This window comes from Megascapheus bottae, chromosome 6 (assembly GCF_031878675.1).
Source record: "Megascapheus bottae isolate mThoBot1 chromosome 6, mThoBot2.hap1, whole genome shotgun sequence".
NCBI lineage: Eukaryota > Metazoa > Chordata > Mammalia > Rodentia > Geomyidae > Megascapheus > Megascapheus bottae.
In genome coordinates, this window is record NC_143514.1 from 43,147,898 (window position 1) to 43,170,499 (window position 22,602).

Consider the following 22,602-nt stretch of genomic DNA (forward strand, 5'->3'; position numbering starts at 1 on the left):
TGCAACACGACAACCCATCTGGGTGATTGCTTTGATCCATCCAAGGAGAACCCTCCCGACACTTCCCATCATGTCCAAAGCACACAGCTGCATGAGCGGCTTCAGATAAAAAGGAGAAAGCCCCTACCCATCGCAAGCTCATGTAAATGTGGACAGTGGGTTAGAGCAATGGACACAATTGCAAACTTGCCAGAGAATTGGTGAAGGAGAAAAAGCAGGAGAGAACTAATTTATTTAACTGAGGTTGAAGGGAAATAAAAGATGGTGTTCTATCAATGTATTTAGAACCACTTTTCTTATTAGATTCTCCCCTCCAACTCCCCCCCCCCACCCCAATACTGGAGTTGAACTCAGAAACTTCGGCTTGTTTGACTTTTTTGATCACTTGGTTAGTCATGCTAGCACTTGAGCCACACCTCCAGTCTGCTATTTTGCTGGTTAACTGGAGCTTGAGTCTTAATGTACTTTTCTGCCCTTGCTGGCTTCACACAATGGTGGTCCAGGCCTCAGCATCCCGTGCCGTCAGATGACAGGCGTGAGCCTGTGCTGGCTGACAAGCCTCACTCTTGAATGGAACAGATAGCGCTCTCTCCTTGAATCGGGATCTAAGGAAGTGCAGCAAGGTTTGCCCACAGTAAAAGCACTAAGAACACCACAGGGCAACCGGGCAACTTCCCTGAGCCTCAGTTTCCTTCTCTGTTACATGGAGATCATAGCTAATCTACTTATTTATTTATTAGCTGTAATGGAGTTTGAACTAAGGGACTGGTACTTTGTAGGCAGGCACTCTGAGCCACACCTCACACTCTTTTTATGTGCATGTGTGGGGAGGAAGGAGGGCAATTTTGGCTCTTGAACTCGGGGCCTCAGGGTCTTGCTAACTTCTCCCCCCCCTTTTTTAACTATCTTTGAGATAAGTTGTTTATGCCACAGGCCAACCTGAATCACCATCCTCTAGACTGCCATCTCTCATGTAGATGGAATCAGGCACGTACCACCACACCTGACTTTTACTTCTTGATTAAATATTTCTGAAGTACTCCCGTGAAGCCCTTTATATACATTTTTTTAAATGGAAAGAAATGTACTCATTACATGACATATATAACTCTAACCCCTCTGTACATCATCTTTAAAATTAAAACAAGGATAAAAAACTTTTTTTTATTGCCAGCATAGTGGCTCACGCCTGTAATCCCATCTACTCTGGAGGCTGAGATCTGAGGATCACAGTTCAAAGCCAGCCAGGGCACAAAAGACCTTGAGACTCTTATCTCCAAATAATCACTAGAAAATGGGAAGTGGGGGTGGCTCAAGGGGTAGTGCCTAGCCTTGAGCTGAAGAGCTCTGGGACAGCACCCAGGACCAGAGTTCAAGCACCATGACCCACCAAAAACAACAACAAAAAAATGGCTTACTGGATTTAGCTGCCACAAAGAAAGTCGAATACTGATATTGGCAAGTGCTTTTTTCTTTTAAAGCAGTGAAGGAAAACTTCATTCTTGGCTAAGACTAGAAATTTGAGATAAACCTACATACTACCTTTTCCTTGGTTAGTGAATTTGTTACAAGGGACAAATTGAAGGGCTGAACAGCCAGGAATCAAACCCTTCAGGTCACAGCTGGGAAAAGAGCCAAACAGAGAAGAATGGCACAAGTCACTAAACAGTGACTATTGGTTCTAAGGCCTTTGCAATTCTGATATTCTAAAGAATAAGGATCTGGGGCTTATAGAATCATAACAGTATGCTAGAGGTGGTATGTCGGGGTTCTTCGTCCCCGGTCCCCCTCGACTAGTAGGAGGGATGGGGAAAAACACACCCCGACCAGTCCAAGCCGCGAGAGGAGAGGGCCCACTGTCCTCCCGCACTCAGCCTTGCTTCCCCGGAGCATGAACGGAGACACAGGAAAATCTTTTTCTCCAAAAACCCCTCTCCTGAGGAAGTCCCTCCAGCTAATATACCCTCACTCTAGGTCGCAGCAGAGAGTGATAAACAATAACACATTTGTAACCAATGGTAATCAAGTCTTGTGCCCTGCCTCTTGCACCTTGCCTTGTCTCAGCAGAAAGTTATTAGACATGGGGTGACTTGGCCCCCAACAGTGGTGGTTCCTACCTAGCTATGAGAGGGGCAGAAATTGAGAGGTTGGGGATTTAAAGCTAGTCTGGGCAAAACTTTAGTGAGAACCTCATCTCAATGAACAGCCAGCTATGATGGTTTACGCCTGTTATCACAGTTATTATAAGAGAATCAAAGATTGAAGCCAGCCCATACACAAAGTGTGAGATATTACCACCCCCCCCCCCAAAAAAAGAAAAAAAACTAAAGCAGGGGTTGGGACTCTGGCTTAGTGGTAGAGTACTTGCCTAGCATACATGAAGCCCTGGGTTTAATTCCCAGGGCTTAAACGGAAAAAAAAACCAGAAGTGGTGCTGTGGCTTGAGCACAGACAGACTTAGGGATAGAGCCCAGGCCCTGGGTTCAAGCCCCACAATTAGAAAAACAACTACAACAACAACAACAACAAAAACCTAAAGGAAAACAGAGCTGGGAGTGTGTGGTTTAAGTGGTAGAGTACTTACAAAGTTGAATTCAAACTGGGAATGAAGGAAAAAGAAAAAAAACAAAAGGAAAGGAAAAAGAATGGTTGTAGACAAGGAAGAATGGCTTCTTAGAAGGTGACTTTGGGGTGCTGCTTAAAGCTGATTGTATGAGTCAAGAAAATGTCCCAAAGCCAGAGGTCCACACTGCCATTTCCCGGCTAGTATAACTTGGTTAGATAGTTTTGGGGTGATTGATGGAACAGTCTCATGGACTTTGCTGGCTGGGCTGGCTTGGAACTATGATCCTCAGATCTCAACCTGCTGAGTAGCTAGGATTATGCCTGTGAGCTGGTGGGTAGCTGCACCAGGCAGGGCTGCCTTCTCTCTCAGTAAAGCCACAGAACAAAGGGGGAAATAAGGTCTCAAGAAAATTTGGTCTGAGCGGATTATTCCCTTGTATGCCAATAGGTGGCACAGGAGACCACTCCTGTTATTAAATTAAAAACAAAAATTTCTCCAGGGAAGGAAGGAGTACATTCTAAGCCTTGAAATATCTTCAGAAAAAGTTCTAATTAGAAACTTTTAATTAAAAGCATTTTCATTAAACTCTAGTATTAGAAGAGTATTTCTCCCACGCTCCCACACGAAGGTGTCAGCTCAAATGCAGGCTGTCTCAGGTGGACTCCTCTGCTGTGGGCATCACTGAGCTCCCAGATCCTGAGGGGCAAGTTGGTGTGCTGGGTCCTGGGACGGGGCAGCCCTCAAGTGCTCCTGTGTGCGTGCCCCACAATACTGGTTACAGAGCAAGAAGGGGAGGGGCGTGGAGGGCTCCCTCCACGGGCTTGTGGGAAGTGGGAGAACCATTGCTTGAGGAGAAGATAATAAAACTAGGTCTACAGGTCCAGAGCCATTGGTGCTGAGCTGCGTTTATACTATTTAAAAAATATTTAACCTGTTTATCTTCAGAGGCCAATTATGATAATTATTTCTAATTATGAATTAGAAAATTTAGGAAGGATAAAACAAAACCCACACACTTTCCGGCTCCCAAAGTGCTGACTCAGACTGAAAACCACACCACCATTTCCTAAGGGGCTGTGTTGACTTCCCCACTCTTACCCCTGCCCTGCACCTCGGAGAATGAGCTGGGAGCACGCCTGCCCACTGACCGCATACCAGAGGCCTGCACAGAAACCCCAGGCCTGGAAGCTTGCAGTCTGGCCAGCCTCTCCTTTTAATGCCTTCTTGGCTGTTTGCTGCCTCTAATTATAACTCCTTTTTCATCATGGGAGGCCAAAATGAACCAAGGGAAGAATAAAATTCTCTGACATCATCCAAAATGAACTATATTAAAGCTGAAAGGCAAAAAAAAAATCATACATGCCCACCATAAAAATCAAACTATTCCATTAAGTTCACCCAATGAAAGAAATAAATGTTGCTGAAAGGTTTCATGACCATTGAAAAAGCTCTTTAGTTTCTCCCAGCAGATGCCCGGCAATGATTAGGTTCCTGCTCAGCTATTCTGGTCTCCGTACCTTGTAACAACTTAGCTAACTGAGACTCTGCAACCTGAGAGTCCAGGTAAGCATTTCAATTGTTTTTTGCTTGTTTTTATGTTTTTGCCTTGGTCCTGGGGCTTGAATTTGGGGCCTAGGTCTTGTCCCTAAGTTTCCCCTGCACCAAGATTAGCTTTCTACCACTAGAACCAAAGCTCTACTTGCAGTTCTTTTGATAGTTAATTGGAGATAATAGTCTCATGGACTATTCCGTCTGGTTTGGCTTTGAACTGTAATCCTTAGATCTCTGCCTCCTGAGTAGCTAGGATCACAGGTATGAGCACACACCACGAATCTTCATCCATACATTCATCCACATTACAAACATCAAAATGCTCGTGACAGGATGCAGACTTCCTTCTGACACACAGGTTTGTCAGGATTTAGAAAACACTTAAAGTGAAGTTTTATATACATTTATGTATATATTTTCTACTATTTTCTATTATTTAGCCCAAAGTAGCCTTCAACTTGTAATCTCCCTGACTCAGCCTGAGTGGCTAAATTACAGGTATGGACCCTCATGCCTGGCCGTGTGTGTGTGTGTGTGTGTGTGTGTGTGTTTGTGTGTGTGTGTGTGTGTGTGTGTTTTGTCAATTGTGAGGTATTGAACTTTGGGCCTGGGAGCTGTCCCTGAGCTCTTCAGCTCAAGGTTATCATCCTACCCCTTGAGCCATAGCCCCACTTCTTATTTTCTAGTGATTATTTGGAGATAAGAGTCTCATGGTCTCTTGTGCCTGGGCTGGCTTTGAACTGTGATGCTTAGATTTCAGCCTCCTGTGTAGCTAGGATTACAGGCGTGAGCCTGTTTTTAGGAGGGAATTAAGTAAGGAATAATGGAGAGGCAAAAAAAAGAAAAAAAAAGAATCCAGCTGCAGTATTGTACTTTTTTCTTTTAATTAAAACAGCTCTCAGGGAATGGAGATAAAACTCATCAGACATGAGTGAAAAAGCTAAACAAGAATGCAAGGTATAAGCTTTGTTAAATAGAAGCAAAATCAGTGTGGGTGCAACTGAGTGGAAGACATATGAATTAGCTTTGTGGAGAAAATAGAAGTTAAAACTACATACCTCTAATATCTGGTCTCCAGCCCACAGCCTTCCATCTCTGGCCGCGGCTCCTTCTTCATAGACTTCATGGATAACTATTGCATCCTATACAACAAAACAAAACAAAAAAGAATAACATCTATACATTCCTCATGACCACAACTGCTTTCATAAGCAAGCAACCAGGCCATGAGGCAGAAACCTACACTTCAATATGTGCTAATGTTTATTTCAGCTCATAGAAAGATAAATGAGACATACAGTGATGTATTAGATGGGATAATTAAGGGTTAATATTCCTAAGATCAATATTTTACTTCTTCAGAACTGGCTTTGTTGGATCATACCTATAATCCTGGCATCTTCAGAGGCTGAGATCTGAGAATCTGTGTTCAAAGTTCGTCTGGACAGAAAAGACTGGATAGAGGCCTAGAGTGTGGCCTAGTGGTAGAGTGCTTGCCTAGCATGCACAAAGCCCTAAGTTCAATTTCTCAGTACCACATACCCAGAAAAAAGCTGAAACTAGTGCTGTGGCTCAAGTGATAGAGTGCTAGACTTGAGCAAAAAGAAGCTCAAGGATAGTACCCAGGCTCTGAATTCAAGCCCAGGAATAGGAAAAAAAAAAAAGACTGGACAGAAAAGACTGAGATTGCTGTTGTCAGTTAATCACCAAACAGTTGGAGGTGGAGCTATGGCTGAAATAGTAGTGCCAGAGTTACAAAGACAAAGAAGCCATCATGGCACAGCGAGGTGGCTCTCGCCTGTAATCCTAGCTAGTCAGGAGGCTGAGATTTGAGAATTACAGTTCAAAGCCAGTCCAGGCACTAAAGTCTGGGAGACTTATCTCCAATTCATCACTAGTAAATGGGAAGTGGTGCTGTGGCTCAAGGGGTTGGGAGGTAGCTTTGAGCTGAAGAGCTCAGGGACAACACCCATCCTAGAGTTCGAGCCCCATGACCGACCAAAATATGGGGACAAAAATATGAGAAGGGGTAACAATGATGGTTAAGGAATGCACCTTCTATCTGGAGAATATAATGTAACCCTTCTATTAATTACAATAAAGTTGTTTTTAAAAAGTGTGCAAGGCCTTCTGTTCAAGCCCCTCCCCCCCGCCCCTGCCATGTTTCAAGCCAGGAACTGGTGGCTCATGACTATAATCTTATCTATCTATATTCAGGAGGCAAAGATTTTAGAATTGCAGTTTGAAGTCAGGATAGGCAGAAAAGCCCATGAAACTCTTTATCTTCAATTAACAAGCAAAAAGCCATTAGTGTATCTGTGGCTCAAGTGGTAGAGTGCCACCCTTGGCCACCCTTGGTGAAAAAAGTCAAGTGGGAACATGAGGCCCTAAACGTAAATTGCAGTATCAGTGCATGTGTGTGTGTGTGTGTGTGTGTGTGTGTATACACACACATCGTTAAACAAAATGTAGTACAAATGCCTCAGATAGGTATGGCAACAGGGTTAATATGTCTTAATCTTATTCTAGTACAACTACTGGATGTGGTAAACTTCCTGATGGTTAAAGTATTAGCCAGACGATTCATCACAAATGGATACTAAATCCATTTGAATTCCCAGAGAATGTAGTTTAGCTCAGAGAGCAATTTAAAGGAGTCAAGAATGAGAGATTTAATTATCAGTGAGCCCCATAAAAAATCCCAAATTCCTCCAAGGGATTTAGACGTTGACTTGCTGGAAAAGAATTTCATAACATATAACAGTGTACTGTTAGACAGAGGCAAAGTCATCAGACACTTCAGCCCATCAATCAACATTTTCTTTACAGTTTGAGCTGCCAACGAGTAGATAAAGTAGCTCATAAACACACCAATCGTTCAGCAAAAGAGGAATTTATTGTCACAATAGGCTTGTAACACACAGAGAAACCATGTGTCAGAAAAATCCATTGCAGGCCTTTGGTGAGAGGAAGGATGTTAATAAACTCCCCTTTATGGGTGAGCTATTGGAGAAGAATGACATTTTATAGTTAATGTTTATACGTATGAAATGGATTGTTTTAATAAGCGTAATAGGCTAAAATAGTGATGAAAATGACAAGGCTACAGGCTTAATTTTACTGCTTGCAAGAATGTTTTACTTAATTTGGGTCACCCTGACATAAATCTCTGCTATTCCCATAAAAGATCCCTCCCACACAGCCTACCAAAAAAAAATCCTACAGGACATTTTAACTATGGAAAAGTTTCCCATTAAATTTCACATGTAAGATGGAAAACATATTATATTGATCAATGATCTTAAAAAAAGTGTTAGATCTTATTACTCTGCTTTTAGGAGGAAAATTCTCCTTATTAAGAAGAACCCACAAAGACCAAAAGAATATTAAAAATGTGCTGTATAAAATGGGCACTTTTATTTCTTCTATTAGAAGACATGGTTTATATTTATGCCTTTGAGGGGCAAGTGATGCTATTTTCAAACACCACTTACTAGAGTTTTCTGTTATGGCTGTCACTGCTCGTAGCAAATGAGAAGTGCCTTTTTGCTCAGTGGGCTGCTTTTTCTGCAGGGAAGCCAAGCCAACAAAGGGGCTATAATAACATCCAGAATGGTAAAACCCAAAGTGCATATACATCTATACTGAAAAACATATACCATGGGTAAAGTTACTGATTTATGATATCTACTGTAGTTACAGAGTTTACAAAGAAAATGAAGGTTAAACCATGAAATATTATCTCGTTTTGAGCCAAGAAAGCTGGGAGTTCAAGCAGTATATAATAAAAAGAACATAATTCTCATCCTTCTTTTGTCATCCCAAATCTTTTGTGAGCAATATTGGGCTTTCTCAAGGCTAGTGCTCTACCATTTGAGCCGCAGCACCACATCTGGCTTTTTCTGTGTATGTGGTACCAAGGACTAGAACTTGGGTCTTTGTGCATGCTAGGCGAACACTCTACCACTAGGCCAAACTCCTGGCCCTTCAATTATTTTTATATTGCTTTTTTCACTGCTAGGGAATCCAGTCTAAGATCTCACATATGCTAGGCAAATACTGTGCCACTGAGCCATGTCTCCAAACTTGTAACTTCCTTCCTTCCTATGAATTTTGACCACTATGGCATATGTACAGTTTTCCTTTTATTTACTAGTATACTCCTTAAAACTTAGATATCTATATGTTAGGTGATCTCATTAGCAGTTTTTCAATACCTACTTTATGACTGACACTTTCATGGTGCATATAGATATATAGACAAGTGTGTGTGTGTGTGTGTGTGTGTGTGTGTGTGTGTGTGTGTTGGCAGTATTGGGCCCTTGAGGGGCCTAACACTTGCCAGGCAGCTGCTCTACTGCCTGTGCCACTTTTCTAGCCATTTTTAATGCTATTTATTTTTCTTTCTGCATGTAAAAAGTTATCTTTAAGTGACTGTACAAAGGAATTTCAGTTTAACATCAATTTATGACCATAATGTATTTTGATCAATGTCTTCCCAGCCATAGTTCCTCCACCATCTTTTCTTATCTCTTTGCTGGCTGTTTATTAAGAGGCAGTCAACCTGGACTGAATTTCTTCTATTTGTGTTTTCCTGTGCTGCTGGGATAAGCACAAACCATGGTGCTTCACTGGTTGAGATGGAACCTCCTGAACTTTTCTTTGCCTGAGATAGCTTTGAACCTCAAGCCTCCTTATCTCAACCTCTCAAGTAACTAGAATTACAGAATTGAATCACCATGCTCAGCTTACATATGTATGTATGTATGTATGTATGTATGTATGTATGTATGTAATTGTATATATATATATATATTTAAAACCTTGTTTGGAAATCTCTTCAAAGTGGACCGCATTTATATGGAATTAGCACAGTAAAACTCCCTCAAACTATAAATACATGTTAGCCCCCAAATAAAATTAGGCTGGGAACCAGTGACTTGTACCTGTTAATGCTAGATACTCAGGAGGCTGAGATCCGAGGATGGAGGTTTAAAGACATTCTGGATAAGAAAGTTTGTGAGACTTTGATCTCCAATTAGCCACTAAAATGCCTGAAGTGAAGCTGTGATTCAGCTGGTAAAATGATAGCTTTGAGTGAAAAAGGTAAGGGATAGAACCTAAGCCTTGAGTTTAAGCCTCAATATTGGCATAAAAAAAATAAGCTGGGTGATGTAGCTCATGCCTGTAATCTTAGCTACTCAGGAAGCTGAGATCTAAGGATCGCAGTTCAAAGCCAGTCTGGGCACTAACATCCTAAAGTCTGTGAAACTCTTATCTCCAATTAACTACCAGAAAACTGGAAGTGGTGCTATGGCTCAAGGGGTAGAGTGGTAGCCTTGAGCTTGAAGAGCTCAGGGACAACGCCTAGGTCCAGTGTTCAAGTGCCACTACTGACACACACACACACACACACACACACACACACACACACACACACACACAAATTAAGTAAATAAAACTTAATTCAGGGAGGAAAGAGAACAAGAAAGGGTAACAGGGGGTGAGTATGATCAAAGCATTTACATGCCTGTGTGGCAATATCACGAGGCCCCACCCATACCATTAAATTAATATGTGCTAATAAAATGTGAGGGGGGGAATCTTAAAACAAAACCACTTTTCCTCAAACTCAAAGACACTAGAGGTAGATCAGTGTTGTAGTACTTTCCTAGCATGCATGAGCCCCAAGTTTGGTTCTCAGCATGATAAGCCAATAACAAACCAAAAAAATCATTCTCAATTCTAAAAGGTAGGATTAGTTCCATTTTATAGTAGCAGAAACATTAGCTCAGAGGAGCTAAAGAGCTTAATGGGAAGATCAAGTATAAAGCTCTGATAAAAAGCAGAGCTAAAGTCTGAATGCAGGGTTCTTTTTTTTCTTTTCATTAAGTATAATCTTCACTGTTCACGGATACCATATTTATACATTTGCCTTCTTTTTCATATTTATTTGCAACCCCAAATCAGTGCTCCCTGTACCTATCTTGTCATGTGTGGACATGGTCAGTGTTGAATCATTTGAGTCCTGAGCCACTGCCCCTTCTTGATTTGGATTACAGTCTTCTTGTTTCAGTTCTCATATGACAAACAAGTCATCTTTTTGTGGTCTACGTGTCCTGTTTTGTTGTCATGGTTTTTTGTTTTTGTTTTGCATCTGTGTCAATCCCTGGCTTGAGCTCAGAGCCTGAGCACTGTCCTTGGACTTTCTCAAGGCTAGAGCTCTACCACTTGAGCCTCAGCACCATTTCTGGCTTTTTTCTATGTATGTGGTACTGAGGAATTGAACCTGGGTCTTTGTGCATGCTAGGCAAGCACTCTACCACTAGGCCAAACCCCTGGCCTGTTTTATTTGTGATCTTACTGTTCATAACAATCCCTAAGCACTGGGCTGAAATGCCATCTAAGCGTAATAGACTGTGATGTGTCTTTTTTTTTTTTTTTTTTTGCCAGTCCTGGGCCATGAACTCAGGGCCTGAGCACTGTCCTTGGACTTTCTCAAGGCTAGAGCTCTACCGCTTGAGCCACAGCACCACTTCTGGCTTTTTTCTGTGTATGTGGTACTGAGGAATTGAACCCGGGTCCTCGTGCATGCTAGGCAAGCACTCTACCACTAGGCTAAACTCCAGGCCCGACTGTGATGTGTCTTAAAGAGAAAATACGTGCGCCTGGAGGCTTTGCTCAGACATGGATTACATGATGCTGCTGAGAGTTCACTGTTAACAGGACGGCGATATAGTCATAGGTGTCTTTAAACAGACATGCACATAAATCGAAGTTCTATGATGGTTTGTTGTTGAAAACACTGTGAGCAAGGCGAAGCGGAATCCCACCCCATGCAGTTCCCCTAGAAGCAATGTGCAGCTTTCACCGACTCAGACTCAGTCTTGGCCCCAGCTTGACAGAACCCAGTGACCCTGAATACTGAGACAAGGCTGTCCTTCCTGCTGCTGCTTCTCCCTGGTGCTGTGTTGTGACAACAGAGCCAGGTCTGATATGTGAGCTGGTATATGCTGAAAGGCAGACAGAAAGTGGCTGTGACTGAGATGGCAGGACCTCGCACATGGATGTCCTTGCCACCAAGGAGCAGCGGGTTGATTAACCCAAGCATGGGAAACTTAAAAATGCATTCTTCTTATGTGATACTTGGTATACCTGCACTTAAAAAAAAATTCTGGTTGTGGGATTTGAACTCTGGGCCTGGGCACTGTCCCTAAGCTCTTCAGCTCCAGGCTACCACCCTACCCCTTGAGCCACAGTACTACTTCCATACCCTCACTTTTTTGTACTACTTTCAAAGGTGACATTCAGGGGCTGAGCTGACATTAGTAGTAAAGTATTTCTAGCATGTATGAGGCCCTAGGTCCTGGGTGTAACCCAAAATGCCAAAAAGGTATGATTTAGAAGTGTTTAAAGATGACCTAGAAAAAGTTGGGTGCCAGTGGCTTCACATCTGTAATCCTAGCTGCTCAGAAGGCTGAGATCTAAGGATCATGGTTAGAAGCCAGACCAGGTAGGAAAGTCTGTGAGACTCTTTTCTTTTTTTCTTTTTGCCAGTTCTGGGGCTTGAACTCAGGGCCTGAGCACTGTCCTTGGGCTTTTTCAAGGCTAGAGCTCTATCATTTGAGCCATGGCACCACTTCTAGCTTTTTTCTATGTATGTGGTACCGAGGAATTGAACCCAGGTTTTCATGCATGCTAGGCAAGCATTCTTACCACTAGGCCAAACTCCTGGCCCTGTGAGACTCTTAACTCCAATGAATTAACACAAAGGTTGGATATAGAGCTATGGCTCATGTGGTACAGTACCAGCAAAAAGAAGTTCAGGGAAAGTGCCTCGTATCTGAATTCAAACCCCAGGACTGGCATTAATTTTTTTTTTTTAAAGATGAGCTATAAAGTTGCTAATCCTCTCCACTGTTAGACAAAGAACTTTTCCCTAGTGTGATGCTGAGTGTTTGACATTACCCCCATTAATTCATGAGACATACAAAATTAAGAGGTTGCTTCATTTTTAGCATCTCATAAGAGCGTACATACAGGATCAGATGTAAAATGCAGTCAATAAATGCCATACTCCTTTATTCTAATAAAATTTGAATAAGACTCACAGTCAAGTGTGTATTAAATCTACTGCTTTCCCATGGATCAGAGTAAAAGATGATTACTTTGGAAGAAACAGAGCATTTGTCAACATGATGTTAATTTTTGCCTGATAGCTCTATAGACTGAACAGATAATGTTTTCTGCTCAGAAACCAACAGGGCAATGGCTGTACAAGGAAAGCCAGCAGGTGAGAGCTTACTTACTACTATAGCTGAAACCCTGTGTTTCAGAAATCCAGGATATTAATAAATTAGAGTTCATAACTCAGATTTTCTGAGAAACTCAGAATGGACTCCAATCAGTCTGTATAAAACTGCTACAAAAGGAAAAATGAGAAAGTATATAGATACTAAAATGTACCTACCAAACCCCTGAAAGAGAAAGAAAATAGACCATACTATTCTGAAACATTCTCAGGTAATGAATGACAGATGACATAAGTCATTAAGTCAGCAATAGGCACATTGGCTCTTTTGACGCAGATGGACTAACTGTTCAGTTGCACTAGACCCAAAATATCTATATATGTGCACGCGTGCGCACGCGTGCATGTGTGTGTGTGTGTGTGTGTGTGTGTGTGTTGTGTGCACGGACACACACAATTGATTATGTAAGTAATCTAACACTGAAACTTGGGAATTGCAAACTCTCATGTACTACTTACCAGATAAGTAGTATGTGAAATAAAATTGCTCATATAAGAATTGCTGACAATCCATAAAGGTATTTTGCACTTTAAGACTGTGAAAAGCTTTTTCTTCAGCTCAGACATGAAACTATTTTATATTTACTTAAAAAGGAATTCCTTTGCCAAGTCTGATTTAACAAAAACTTGATATTCATTGGTATGAATATAATTTTTCATATTGAAATATAGATTTACTTAAGGAAATGGGATAATATTTGCATTGTATCTTATAAGTCTCCATAGTTCCATCTGGTCCTTATTTATTTAAATTTTACTCAGCTTGCATAATATTTTTGCTTATAGTTATACTCTTTAGGATCAGAAATGTCCAAATCTGGAAATTTAGAGGTATTATTCATCAACATTCTTTCAGTGTGATTCATACTCTTTTCTCAAACTCTGCTTTGATTTTAAAATAAAACTAAGGTAATAAGATGTTTTGTATAAAAATATATGACTTAAGTCATAATGATAAAGGAAGCTTGGCTGCAGGGGATTATAGGCCAAAGCCAACCACTCTCCTCATGAAACAGATGGTACAAAGTTCAAATGTAGGGGAATGGCAAAATAAAACACTTAATCAAATGTAAAATAGCTGTTCAACTCTGCTTACTCTAAAAATACCCTGTGGTTTAAATCTTTGTAATCTTTTTTTTGTTTTGTTTTTCTTTGTAGGTTGTGGGGCTTGAACTTAGGGCCAGGTGCTGTCTTTTTTTTTTTTTTTTTCTTTTCTTCGTTTGAGTGAAAAAGCTGAGGAACAGTGCCTAGGCCCTGAGTTCAAGCTTCAGTACCAGCAGTCTCTCTGATGGACCCAAGAACTGGACCCCCAAGAATTGTACCCTCGGCACTACCTCTGAGCTTTTTTGCTCAAGGCTGGCACTTTATTAATTGAGCCGTACTTCCCTCTGGGTTCTTGGAGGTTAACTGTAGATAAAATTCTGATAGACTTTCTCGCTCAACCTGGCCATGAGCCTTTCTCCTCAGATCACAGCCTGCCGGGTATCCAGGACTGCAGGCGTGAGCCACCCGTGCTGAACACTGCTCTTGTCAGCCACACAGTCTTGCCAGAATTGAGTATGGCACTGTAGCTACAGTGAAAGCGGATGGGAAGTGCTCCCAACTGGCCTACACCAGCAGAGCCATGTACTGGGTGCACCGGGCTCCATGGAGGAACTGAACGAGGCCAGCAGTACTTGAATTCAGGGAGGCAGAGAGGCCCTACAGAGACACCTTCGGCAGGTCCAAGATTCTAGATGAGGGGCCCTGAAGATACAAAATAAAACAGCATGGCAGTGGAGCTGTGGCTCAAGGGTCAGAGTGCTAGTCTTGAGCAAAAAAAAAAAAAAAGCCCAGAGACAGTGCCCAGACTCTGAATCTAAGCACCAGAACTGGCCAAGCTTAGGGGTAGATTTTTGTCAGGGGCACTGTTGTTGGAAGGCAGCAGATTGAACTTGGGAAGGTTAAATCACAGGTCAAAAGCCTATAGATAAAACCTGGGATTTATATGCTCAAGACTCAGCATCATACTCTGTTTCATTGCCTCCTGGTTACAGCCTGGGGCATCTGGCAGTGGAATCCAGAGAGAGGAAAATGCGGGGAGAGTTGTGGAGACCCTCTCCTAATTTTTTTTCCCATGGCATCATTCAATTTGAAGGTCAGTTCAAATCTGCCAGTAATTCAGGACAATCAAGTTATCTCCAATACTTCCTTATATAGAATTCCCAAGGCTGAGTCTAGATTCTTATGGTCTTTCTTCAGAGCAGTGGTAATAGAATCAGGACTGAACTTCCAATCAGGAAGCATACATTTCTGAGAAGGGAACACCAAGGGCTCAAGGAGAAGCTTAGGATCAGGCCACAAAGTTGAGACAGGGTCAGAGTTCCAGGTGAGGTTCTGTCCTCTGAGCTGTGGTAATGTACACAAATGAATATCCCAAGAAGCCCCAGGGAGAGGAAGAGGAAAGGCAGTTGAAATGATAGATGGGAGGAACATCTTTTTTCTCTCATACAGAAGAGCTAAATCTAACATTCAACTATGCATAACATAGACAAAGCTCAATGAATTTACATACAGATAAGCCAACTAAAGGAAAGTCTATTGGAGAAGAAATTCAAAGGCATAACTCCTTTCAACCACTAAAGTAGTATTTATTGAAATGAACACCAGGAAGTGAAAATGTGTTTTGGGGGGTGGGTAAAGACAGTGGAGTCACAAGAATGAAGGGAGGGAGGGTGAGAAGGTATAGCTATTATAGTCAATGTACTTTATATTTTAAAAAAATGAGCTATGTAACTTGAGGGTAGGGATGGAAGGGGAAACATGAGAGAGAATGAAGGAGAATGAAATATTATACTCATAACCTGATTTATGCAACTGTAACTGCTTTGTGCAACTACTTAAGAGTAGCAATTTTAAAAAAACTCTTTAAAATGTGTGCATATATTATCTCTGCTTTACAATGTACCTTATCTAGCTTCTGGCTTATACGAAATGTATAACAAATAGCCTATGTTAATTAAATCTAGAAAGTGCTAATTCTAGCTCTACCTTTCCCTACCTTCCAGAGCCTCTATAGTCCAAATCAGATTTCTTCCGTGCTTAATCCCTAACAACAGCCAACAAACATTTCAGGAGGTAGAGACACTAAACACAGGTGTGCACTCTTTGAGGACAGGAGTATGTCACTTCATTTTATTTCCTCCACGCTCAGCTAAGTGCTGAGCCCCAAGGGGACCCGAGCAAACATATGCGATCTACGAGAGAAGCATTGCCCTTCCCATTGGCACACATGGGAAGAGCACTGTAGACAGAGCAGCAGAGGATGGGTCCAGGTGTGTGTGGAAATCCAGAGGGGCACACCTCATTACCTCTGTACTTTAAAAGGCAAACGGCTGGCAGCAAACACAACCAGGATGGTTGCATGCATCACGTCTCCGTCTGTGATATTAGAAACCATCTGTTCTGGCTCAAGAGGAACAATTTCTTGCAGAGAGGGTTGACTGTGCAGTCAAGAGCAGGTCCCAGACACTTAATGCCTGTGCAGATGGCCAAGACCTCCTAACAAAGAGGCCATAGAACTCCAACCTGGGAGAACTGGAGCAGAACTTTGCCAGAGGTGGAGTAAGATTGTGTCACATACTGTAATCCCCGGGTATGGGGGAACTTCTCATCCCCCAAACTTCTGCTCACAAACTCTCATCTCTGTGAACGCCCTCTGGCTGAACACAATTTACATGCAACTCCTCTGATTGGAAAATGTGACCCAGGGGGTCAGAAAGGTTCCATGTCCAAATATGGAAAGGAATAAGGACAGGAAAATGAACACTGGGGGACGATGGCTTTATTAGTGGAAGTACTTTCCACTCCCTGCTTTTCTGCCTCCCTAAGAAGACAGGCTGATATATGTTCTTGTGACTCTGACTTATGGCTTTTGATGAGGTTTGTGAGGTCAGGAAATAAAAGCTGTGTTGTGTCCCATCTCTCATTTTTAAGTGGTGCTTATCCTTCCAAGGACAGTGGGATTTATGATCTTCAATGGCAGCACTATATATTATGAAGCTCAAGTTGCTGTTAAAGGTGGATACAACCTGGTGAGAGTCCAGAGGCCAGTAGCCTACAGCCCACCAAAATCTAATAGTGAAGATTCAGCAATTCATTCACATTTCCTTCAGGAATATATAAGCAATTCCCGCAGAGTAAAATCCTATTACCAATAAAGGTGAAAACAAAATCCACAACTCATCTGCAGGAATTCCTCTGTCTCCCATTTGGGTGCTGCTTTCTGTGAAGCAAGGGAAAAGACTCATAGATCCTCTTCCCAAGAGAAATTGGAGGATTAACTTTTTTTTTTTTTTTGTGGTTGTGGGACTTGAACTCTGGGCATGGGCGTTGTCCCTGAGTTCTTTAGCTCAAGGCTACCACCCTACCCCTTGAGCCACAGTGCCACTTCCCCTTTTCTAGTGGTTAATTGGAGATAAGAGACTCATGGACTTTAGGACTTTAGTGCTTGGGCTGGTTTTGAACTGTGATCTTCAGATCTCAGCCTCCTGAGTAGCTAGGATTATAGGCATGAGCCACTGCCTGCTTGGAGAATTAACTTTTAATGAGAGAATTTGGTATAGAACTCCTCTAAACTGTCATTTCCTTGCTTCATTTCAAATATAGCTTTAGTTACATAATTTGTTTAGGACTTTGGAAGTATCTTTTGGAAATGAAGACACTGGTACTAGGGAGAAAGTCAGTGCCTATGTTCAGTGTTCACCCATATTTTCTGACTATTCCCCAAATGACCATAATTTGGAAAGGATAGCTTATAATCCATCCTCTATTGTCGATAAAAATCTCCCATTCTTATCACAAGCCCCCATGAGTCAGGATTGCTAAAAGCATTCTATATTCTGTAATTTAAAGATGGAGCCAAATGCAGCAGTGGCACTCACTAGATGCTATGTTGATAATCAACTATATAACTTATGGGTGAGGACCAGAGGAAAAACCTGAGAGAAAGAGAGCAAAAAGAAATGTACTCACCACCTAACTTTTGTACCTGTAACCCCTCTGTGCATCACCTTTATAATAACTAATTCTTTTTTTTAAAAAAAATATAGCCTAGATCATATTCTGCAAATGTATCTACAAACAGAGGTCACACCTCCTTCCTCAATGACAAAATCTGGCAGATCATGTTCTAAACCACCTAACAAGAAATGTAGAGAAGAGCTTGGAGCTGGTGGCTCATGCCTATAATTCTAGCTACTCGGGAGGCTGAGATCTGAGGACTGCAGTTCCAAGCCAGGAAAAGTCCATGAGATTTTCATCACTAATCAACTATCAAAAAGCCCAAAGTGGAGCTGTGGCTCAAGTGGTAGAGAACTAGTCTTGAGCAAAAGAAACCCAGGGACAGTATACCCCAGGCCCTTAGTTTTAGCCCCATGTCTAACAGAGAGAGAGAGAGAGAGAGAGAGAGAGAGAGAGAGAGAGAGAGAGAGAGAGAGAGAGAGAGAGAGAGAGAGAGAGAGAGAGAGGCAGACAGAGAGGCAGACAGAGAGGAAGGTAAGTAGGAAGGAAGGAAGGAAATGTAGAGAAGCTTGGGGCCTTCAGGAGGCAAAGAGGAGTTGAAGGGGCTGGAGCTAGGTGTTACCCATTCCTACCAGAGAACATCACAGGATGTCCTGCCTGCAAAGGCAGAGGGACAGTTTAGAACATAAATGAACTGGAATGACAATATTTTACTCATGCTGAAGGAGACAGGGCACTTTAGTCTAGAAACCCCAGCTCTGAATATATTTTGATTCAGTCTGGGAACGCTGCGCTGGAGGGGTGCAATTCAAGAGCAGGCTCTACAGCAGGCTGGGTAGATGGAGAGAAGACCAGGGCCAGCAGACAGGTCAGAGGAAATGAAGACTCAGCATTCTGCAGTATCTACAGCTTCTGGTGCTCAGTATTTCTAGGAAAAACTGTGTGTTCCACAACACACAGGTTCTTCCCATCCCTATTACCACTGCTACCAGAGTGCAGGCTCAGATCAGAAGACAGAAGTTGAGAGTCTTTTCCTCTTTATATCTTTTATGCCAAATTAACTTTGAATAATATGCACACACCATCTGCTTAATACATACGCATTGATTTTGAATACATTTTAAAAAAAATCTAGGAAGTTTAAAAAGTTAATGGTACTCCTGTGTAAATGACAAAACAAGGACTGAATAATTCAAATTCAATTCCAGGAGACACTATCATTCTAGATCAATAAACTAAAAGCCTTAATTCCTGGGCTTGAAGAGTTTTCTCCATCACTCATAATGCTGATGATGGGTAATGGTGATGATAGTTTCTCCGTACTGAACAATGACTGTGTGCCAGGCATTGTTCTAAGTATTCTTATAATACTTCTCACCCCTGCTAGCATCATGATGGTCTAATAAGCCTTTGCTTGAAAACACTCAGCATCCTAGCTAGAAAATAGTCTAGTAAAACTGAATGAATATAGATACACATCTGTATTATAATCATATTGTTCTCCCTGCAGTGGAAAATGCCAATTGTTTCACAGAAGTGCCTCAGGGCCACACTGAGCCTGAACAATCTCTGTGCTGGTTAGTGTGTTCTACCTAGAGAAACCTAACAAAAGGGATTCAATTCTGCTTTGATGCCCATCTCCTGGTAGAGAGTCTTCTTACTGTCTTTCATAGCTTGCTTTTCACTTTCTTTTTAAAAAAATTTTATTGTAAAGGTGATGTACAGAGGGGTTACAGTTATGAGTATATTTTCTTTTGAACAGTGACATCCCCTCCCTCATTTTCTTCCAGTTTTTCCCCTCCTGGCCTGCTTATATCTCCTCCCCTAAATTCTAGTTCATTTCCAACAGTGTCTAGTGGGGTTTCACTGCTGAACTAGTTAACCCTTTGTTCTACCATTTCTGTACTTCCCCTTCCCCTCCCCAAATTAGATAATCATCCATAAGACAAGGGGTATAGAAATCAAAGACAGTGACAGAAGGAAATAAACCAAAGGAAAAAGGAAAGAAGAAAAACACAAACTGCAAACAGTATAATAATTAAAAAAACACACACAAAAACTCTTGCTTCCATTTTTTGTAGTTCATTTCAATATGCATCATTTTTTTTTTTGCCAGTCCTGGGCTTTATCTCAAGGCCCGAGTTCTGTCCTTGGACTTTCCTCAAGGCTAGAGCTCTAACACTTGAGCCTCAGCACCCCTTCTAGCTTTTTTCAATGTATGTGGTACTAAGGAATGGAACCCAAGTCTTTGTGCATGCTAGGCAAATACTCAACTACTAGGCCAAATTCCTGGCCCTCAATATGCATCATTTTATATGATCTTATGCACATAGCTATTGTGCCCTTGTGATCCTCTCCTAAGAATCTCTTCCTTTGTTCTCACAGTGTGAATGTTTAGACTGGGTTTTCAGACCATTTAATTTCTTAATGGGTAGAAAAAATAAATGTACACTCCTAGTCAGCATCAGTGTGGTGGCACCTATCTATAATTCCAGCACCTGAGAGGCTGAGGCAAGAAGACTGTGTCTGAGGCCAGCATAGGTGCTATATAGGGAGATCATGTCTCAAAAAACACCACCAACAAAAAAGACAAGACAAAATAAGACTTACCAAGGGTGTGTCCTTTCCTCCTACTATGCTGAGACCAAGCCCAGAGCGTCCTTTGGATATTTCTATAATCATCTCCTGGCCAGGGACAATGGGACATGTGGCAGGGTCCACTGACAGAGGAGCCTGGGAACTACCTGGAAAGGGAATGAACATGGAATGACTGGTGGGCCATGAAGGGGGCAGCTCAGTTTGCACAATCTGTGACCCCGGGATGTGTCACCTTTATGTGTGTTTCATTTCACTTTTTTTTCCTGCCAAGCCTTATGAGTGAATAGGCTGGGTTATTACTGTCCCTTCTTCACCCAGGGATGCAAAGACACTCCTACACTAATGACTAACTCCACCTGGGCACCAGTGGCTGGTGCCTGTAATTGTAGCTATTTAGAAGTCGGAGATCTGAGGGTCAAGGTTCAAAACCAGCTTACACAGAAAAGTCCATTAGATTCTCATCTGCAATTAACCATTAAAATGTAAGACTTAGAGGTGTGGCTCAAGTAGTAGAGTACCAGCCATTATTAAAAAAAAATATGTTGTAAGTGCAAATCTCCAAGTTCAAGCTCCAGTACCAGCATACACATACACACACACACACACACACACACACGCACACACACACACACACACACACACACACAACATTTTTTTCGTTGGTCGTGGGACTTGAACTCTGTACCTGGGCACTGTCCCTGAGCTCTTCAGCTCAAGGTTACTGCCCTAACCCTTGAGCCACAGCACTACTTCCAGTTTTCTGGTGATTAATTGGAGATAAGAGTCTCATGGATTTTAGTGCCTGGGCTGGCTTTGAACCATGATTCTCAGATCTCAGCCTCCTGAGTAGCTAGAATTACAGGAGTGAGCTACTGCACCTGCCCCCGCAAATATTTTTACTCTTAAAGCATATCATAAAAATCAATATGGAAAAATTTAAGATGAATAAACATTTAGGGTCATAGAAGCACATATTATAATCAGAATAAAGTATGCTATGACAAAAGAGTCTGCATTATAAAATAACAAATAAAGAGTGTTTGAAGCCAAGCACCAGTGGCTTGAAGCTGTAATCCTAGTTTCTCAGGAAGCTGAGGTCTGAGGATTATGGATCATAATCAGCTTGGGCAAGAAAATCTGTGATCTCCAAGTAAGTATCCCCCTCTCCACTGCTCAAAAAAGTTGAAGGTAGAGCTGTGGTTCAAGTGGTACAGTACAACCTTGGGCAGAAAAGCTGAGGGACAGTGCCTGGGCCCAGCATTCAAATCCCAGGATTTGGATTGAACTTAAAAAAAAAAAAGTTATAGATGTTTCATACATTTTAGAACAGATTCTTTTTTTCTTTTTTTTTGTGGGGGTTGAACTCAGGGCTTGGGTGCTGTTCCCGAGGTTTTTGTTTGCTTGTTTGTTTTGCCAGTTCTTGGGGCTTGAACTCAGAGCTTGGGTGCTGTCCTTGAATACTTTTTGCTCCAAGCTAGTGCTCAGCCACTGGAGCCACAGCAACACTTCCAGCTTTTTCTGTGTATGTGGTACTAAGGAATGGAACCCAGGACTTTGTGCATGCTAGGTGAGTACTCTACGACTAGAGTACACTCTGCTCCCCATGACCCCGAGCTTTTGCACTCAAGGCTAGTGCTTTACCATTTCAGCCACAGTGCCACCTCTGCCCTTCTCTGAGTGTTTTATTGGAGAGAAGAGACTCACAGACTTTCTGCCTTGGCTGACTTTGAATTGTGACCTGAGATCTCAGCTCCTGAGTAGCTACGATTACAGGGGTGAATCACCAGTGCCTGGCTCTGGATTCATTTTTTAAAAGGAGATTTTTAAAAATTATCATACACTATTCCGGGAGTTTGGCCTAGTGGTTAAAGTGCTTGCCTAGCATGTACAAAGACCCGGGTTCGATTCCTCGGTATCACATACATAGAAAAAAGCCGGAAGTGGTGCTGAGGCTCAAGTGGTAGAGCTCTAGCCTTGAGAAAGTCCAAGGACTGTGCTCAGGCCCTGAGCTCAAGCCCAGGACTGGCAAAAAAAAAATTATCATACACTAATTGCACAAGTTTTTTTGGCTGAAATTTCCATACATGCATACAATGTGCTCCACCCACCTCACCTCCTCTATTCCTCTTCCTCATGTCTCCCCCGCCCATCCTGGGAATAATTTCAATGGGTTCACCGGGTCTAGTTTCATGAGCACATATAAAGTATGTTAATCAGATTCACCTTCAGTCTCCATACTGATAACCCACCCTGTTTACCTGTTTTACTCTCCTGTCATTTATTATTTTTTTAGTGTATATTAATTGTGTCAAGGAGTTTCACCATGGTATGTTCATGTGCATATATTCTATTTTTAATCAGAATAAACCTCTCTATTGCCCTTCCCTACCCATTACCTTCCTATTTTATAGCAGCTTTCAGTGAAAATTCTTGTGCCATATTCACATTAGAAAAGAGTTTTCTACAACCTGAGAGGGGGGAAAATATAGGCTAAGAAAAAAAAAAGGTTTACTAGCATCCATTTAACTATTTCCTAATATGTGTGTTTTTTCACACAACTAGAATTAGATTACTA

The 22,602-nt window shown here is 41.9% G+C and overlaps 1 protein-coding gene across 2 annotated transcripts in view; it reads right to left on the reverse strand.

The window, feature by feature from the left end:
* Patj (PATJ crumbs cell polarity complex component) overlaps window positions 1-22,602 on the reverse strand; it is a 264,480-nt gene that overhangs the window by 46,657 nt on the left and 195,221 nt on the right. For both annotated transcript variants that reach the window (XM_090334725.1, XM_090334724.1), the window contains 2 exons: window positions 20,040-20,173; window positions 5,176-5,259 (listed from right to left, as the gene is read on the reverse strand). In XM_090334725.1, coding sequence (XP_090190851.1) covers window positions 5,176-5,259; window positions 20,040-20,173 — 218 coding nt within the window. The remainder of the gene's footprint in view (window positions 1-5,175; window positions 5,260-20,039; window positions 20,174-22,602) is intronic.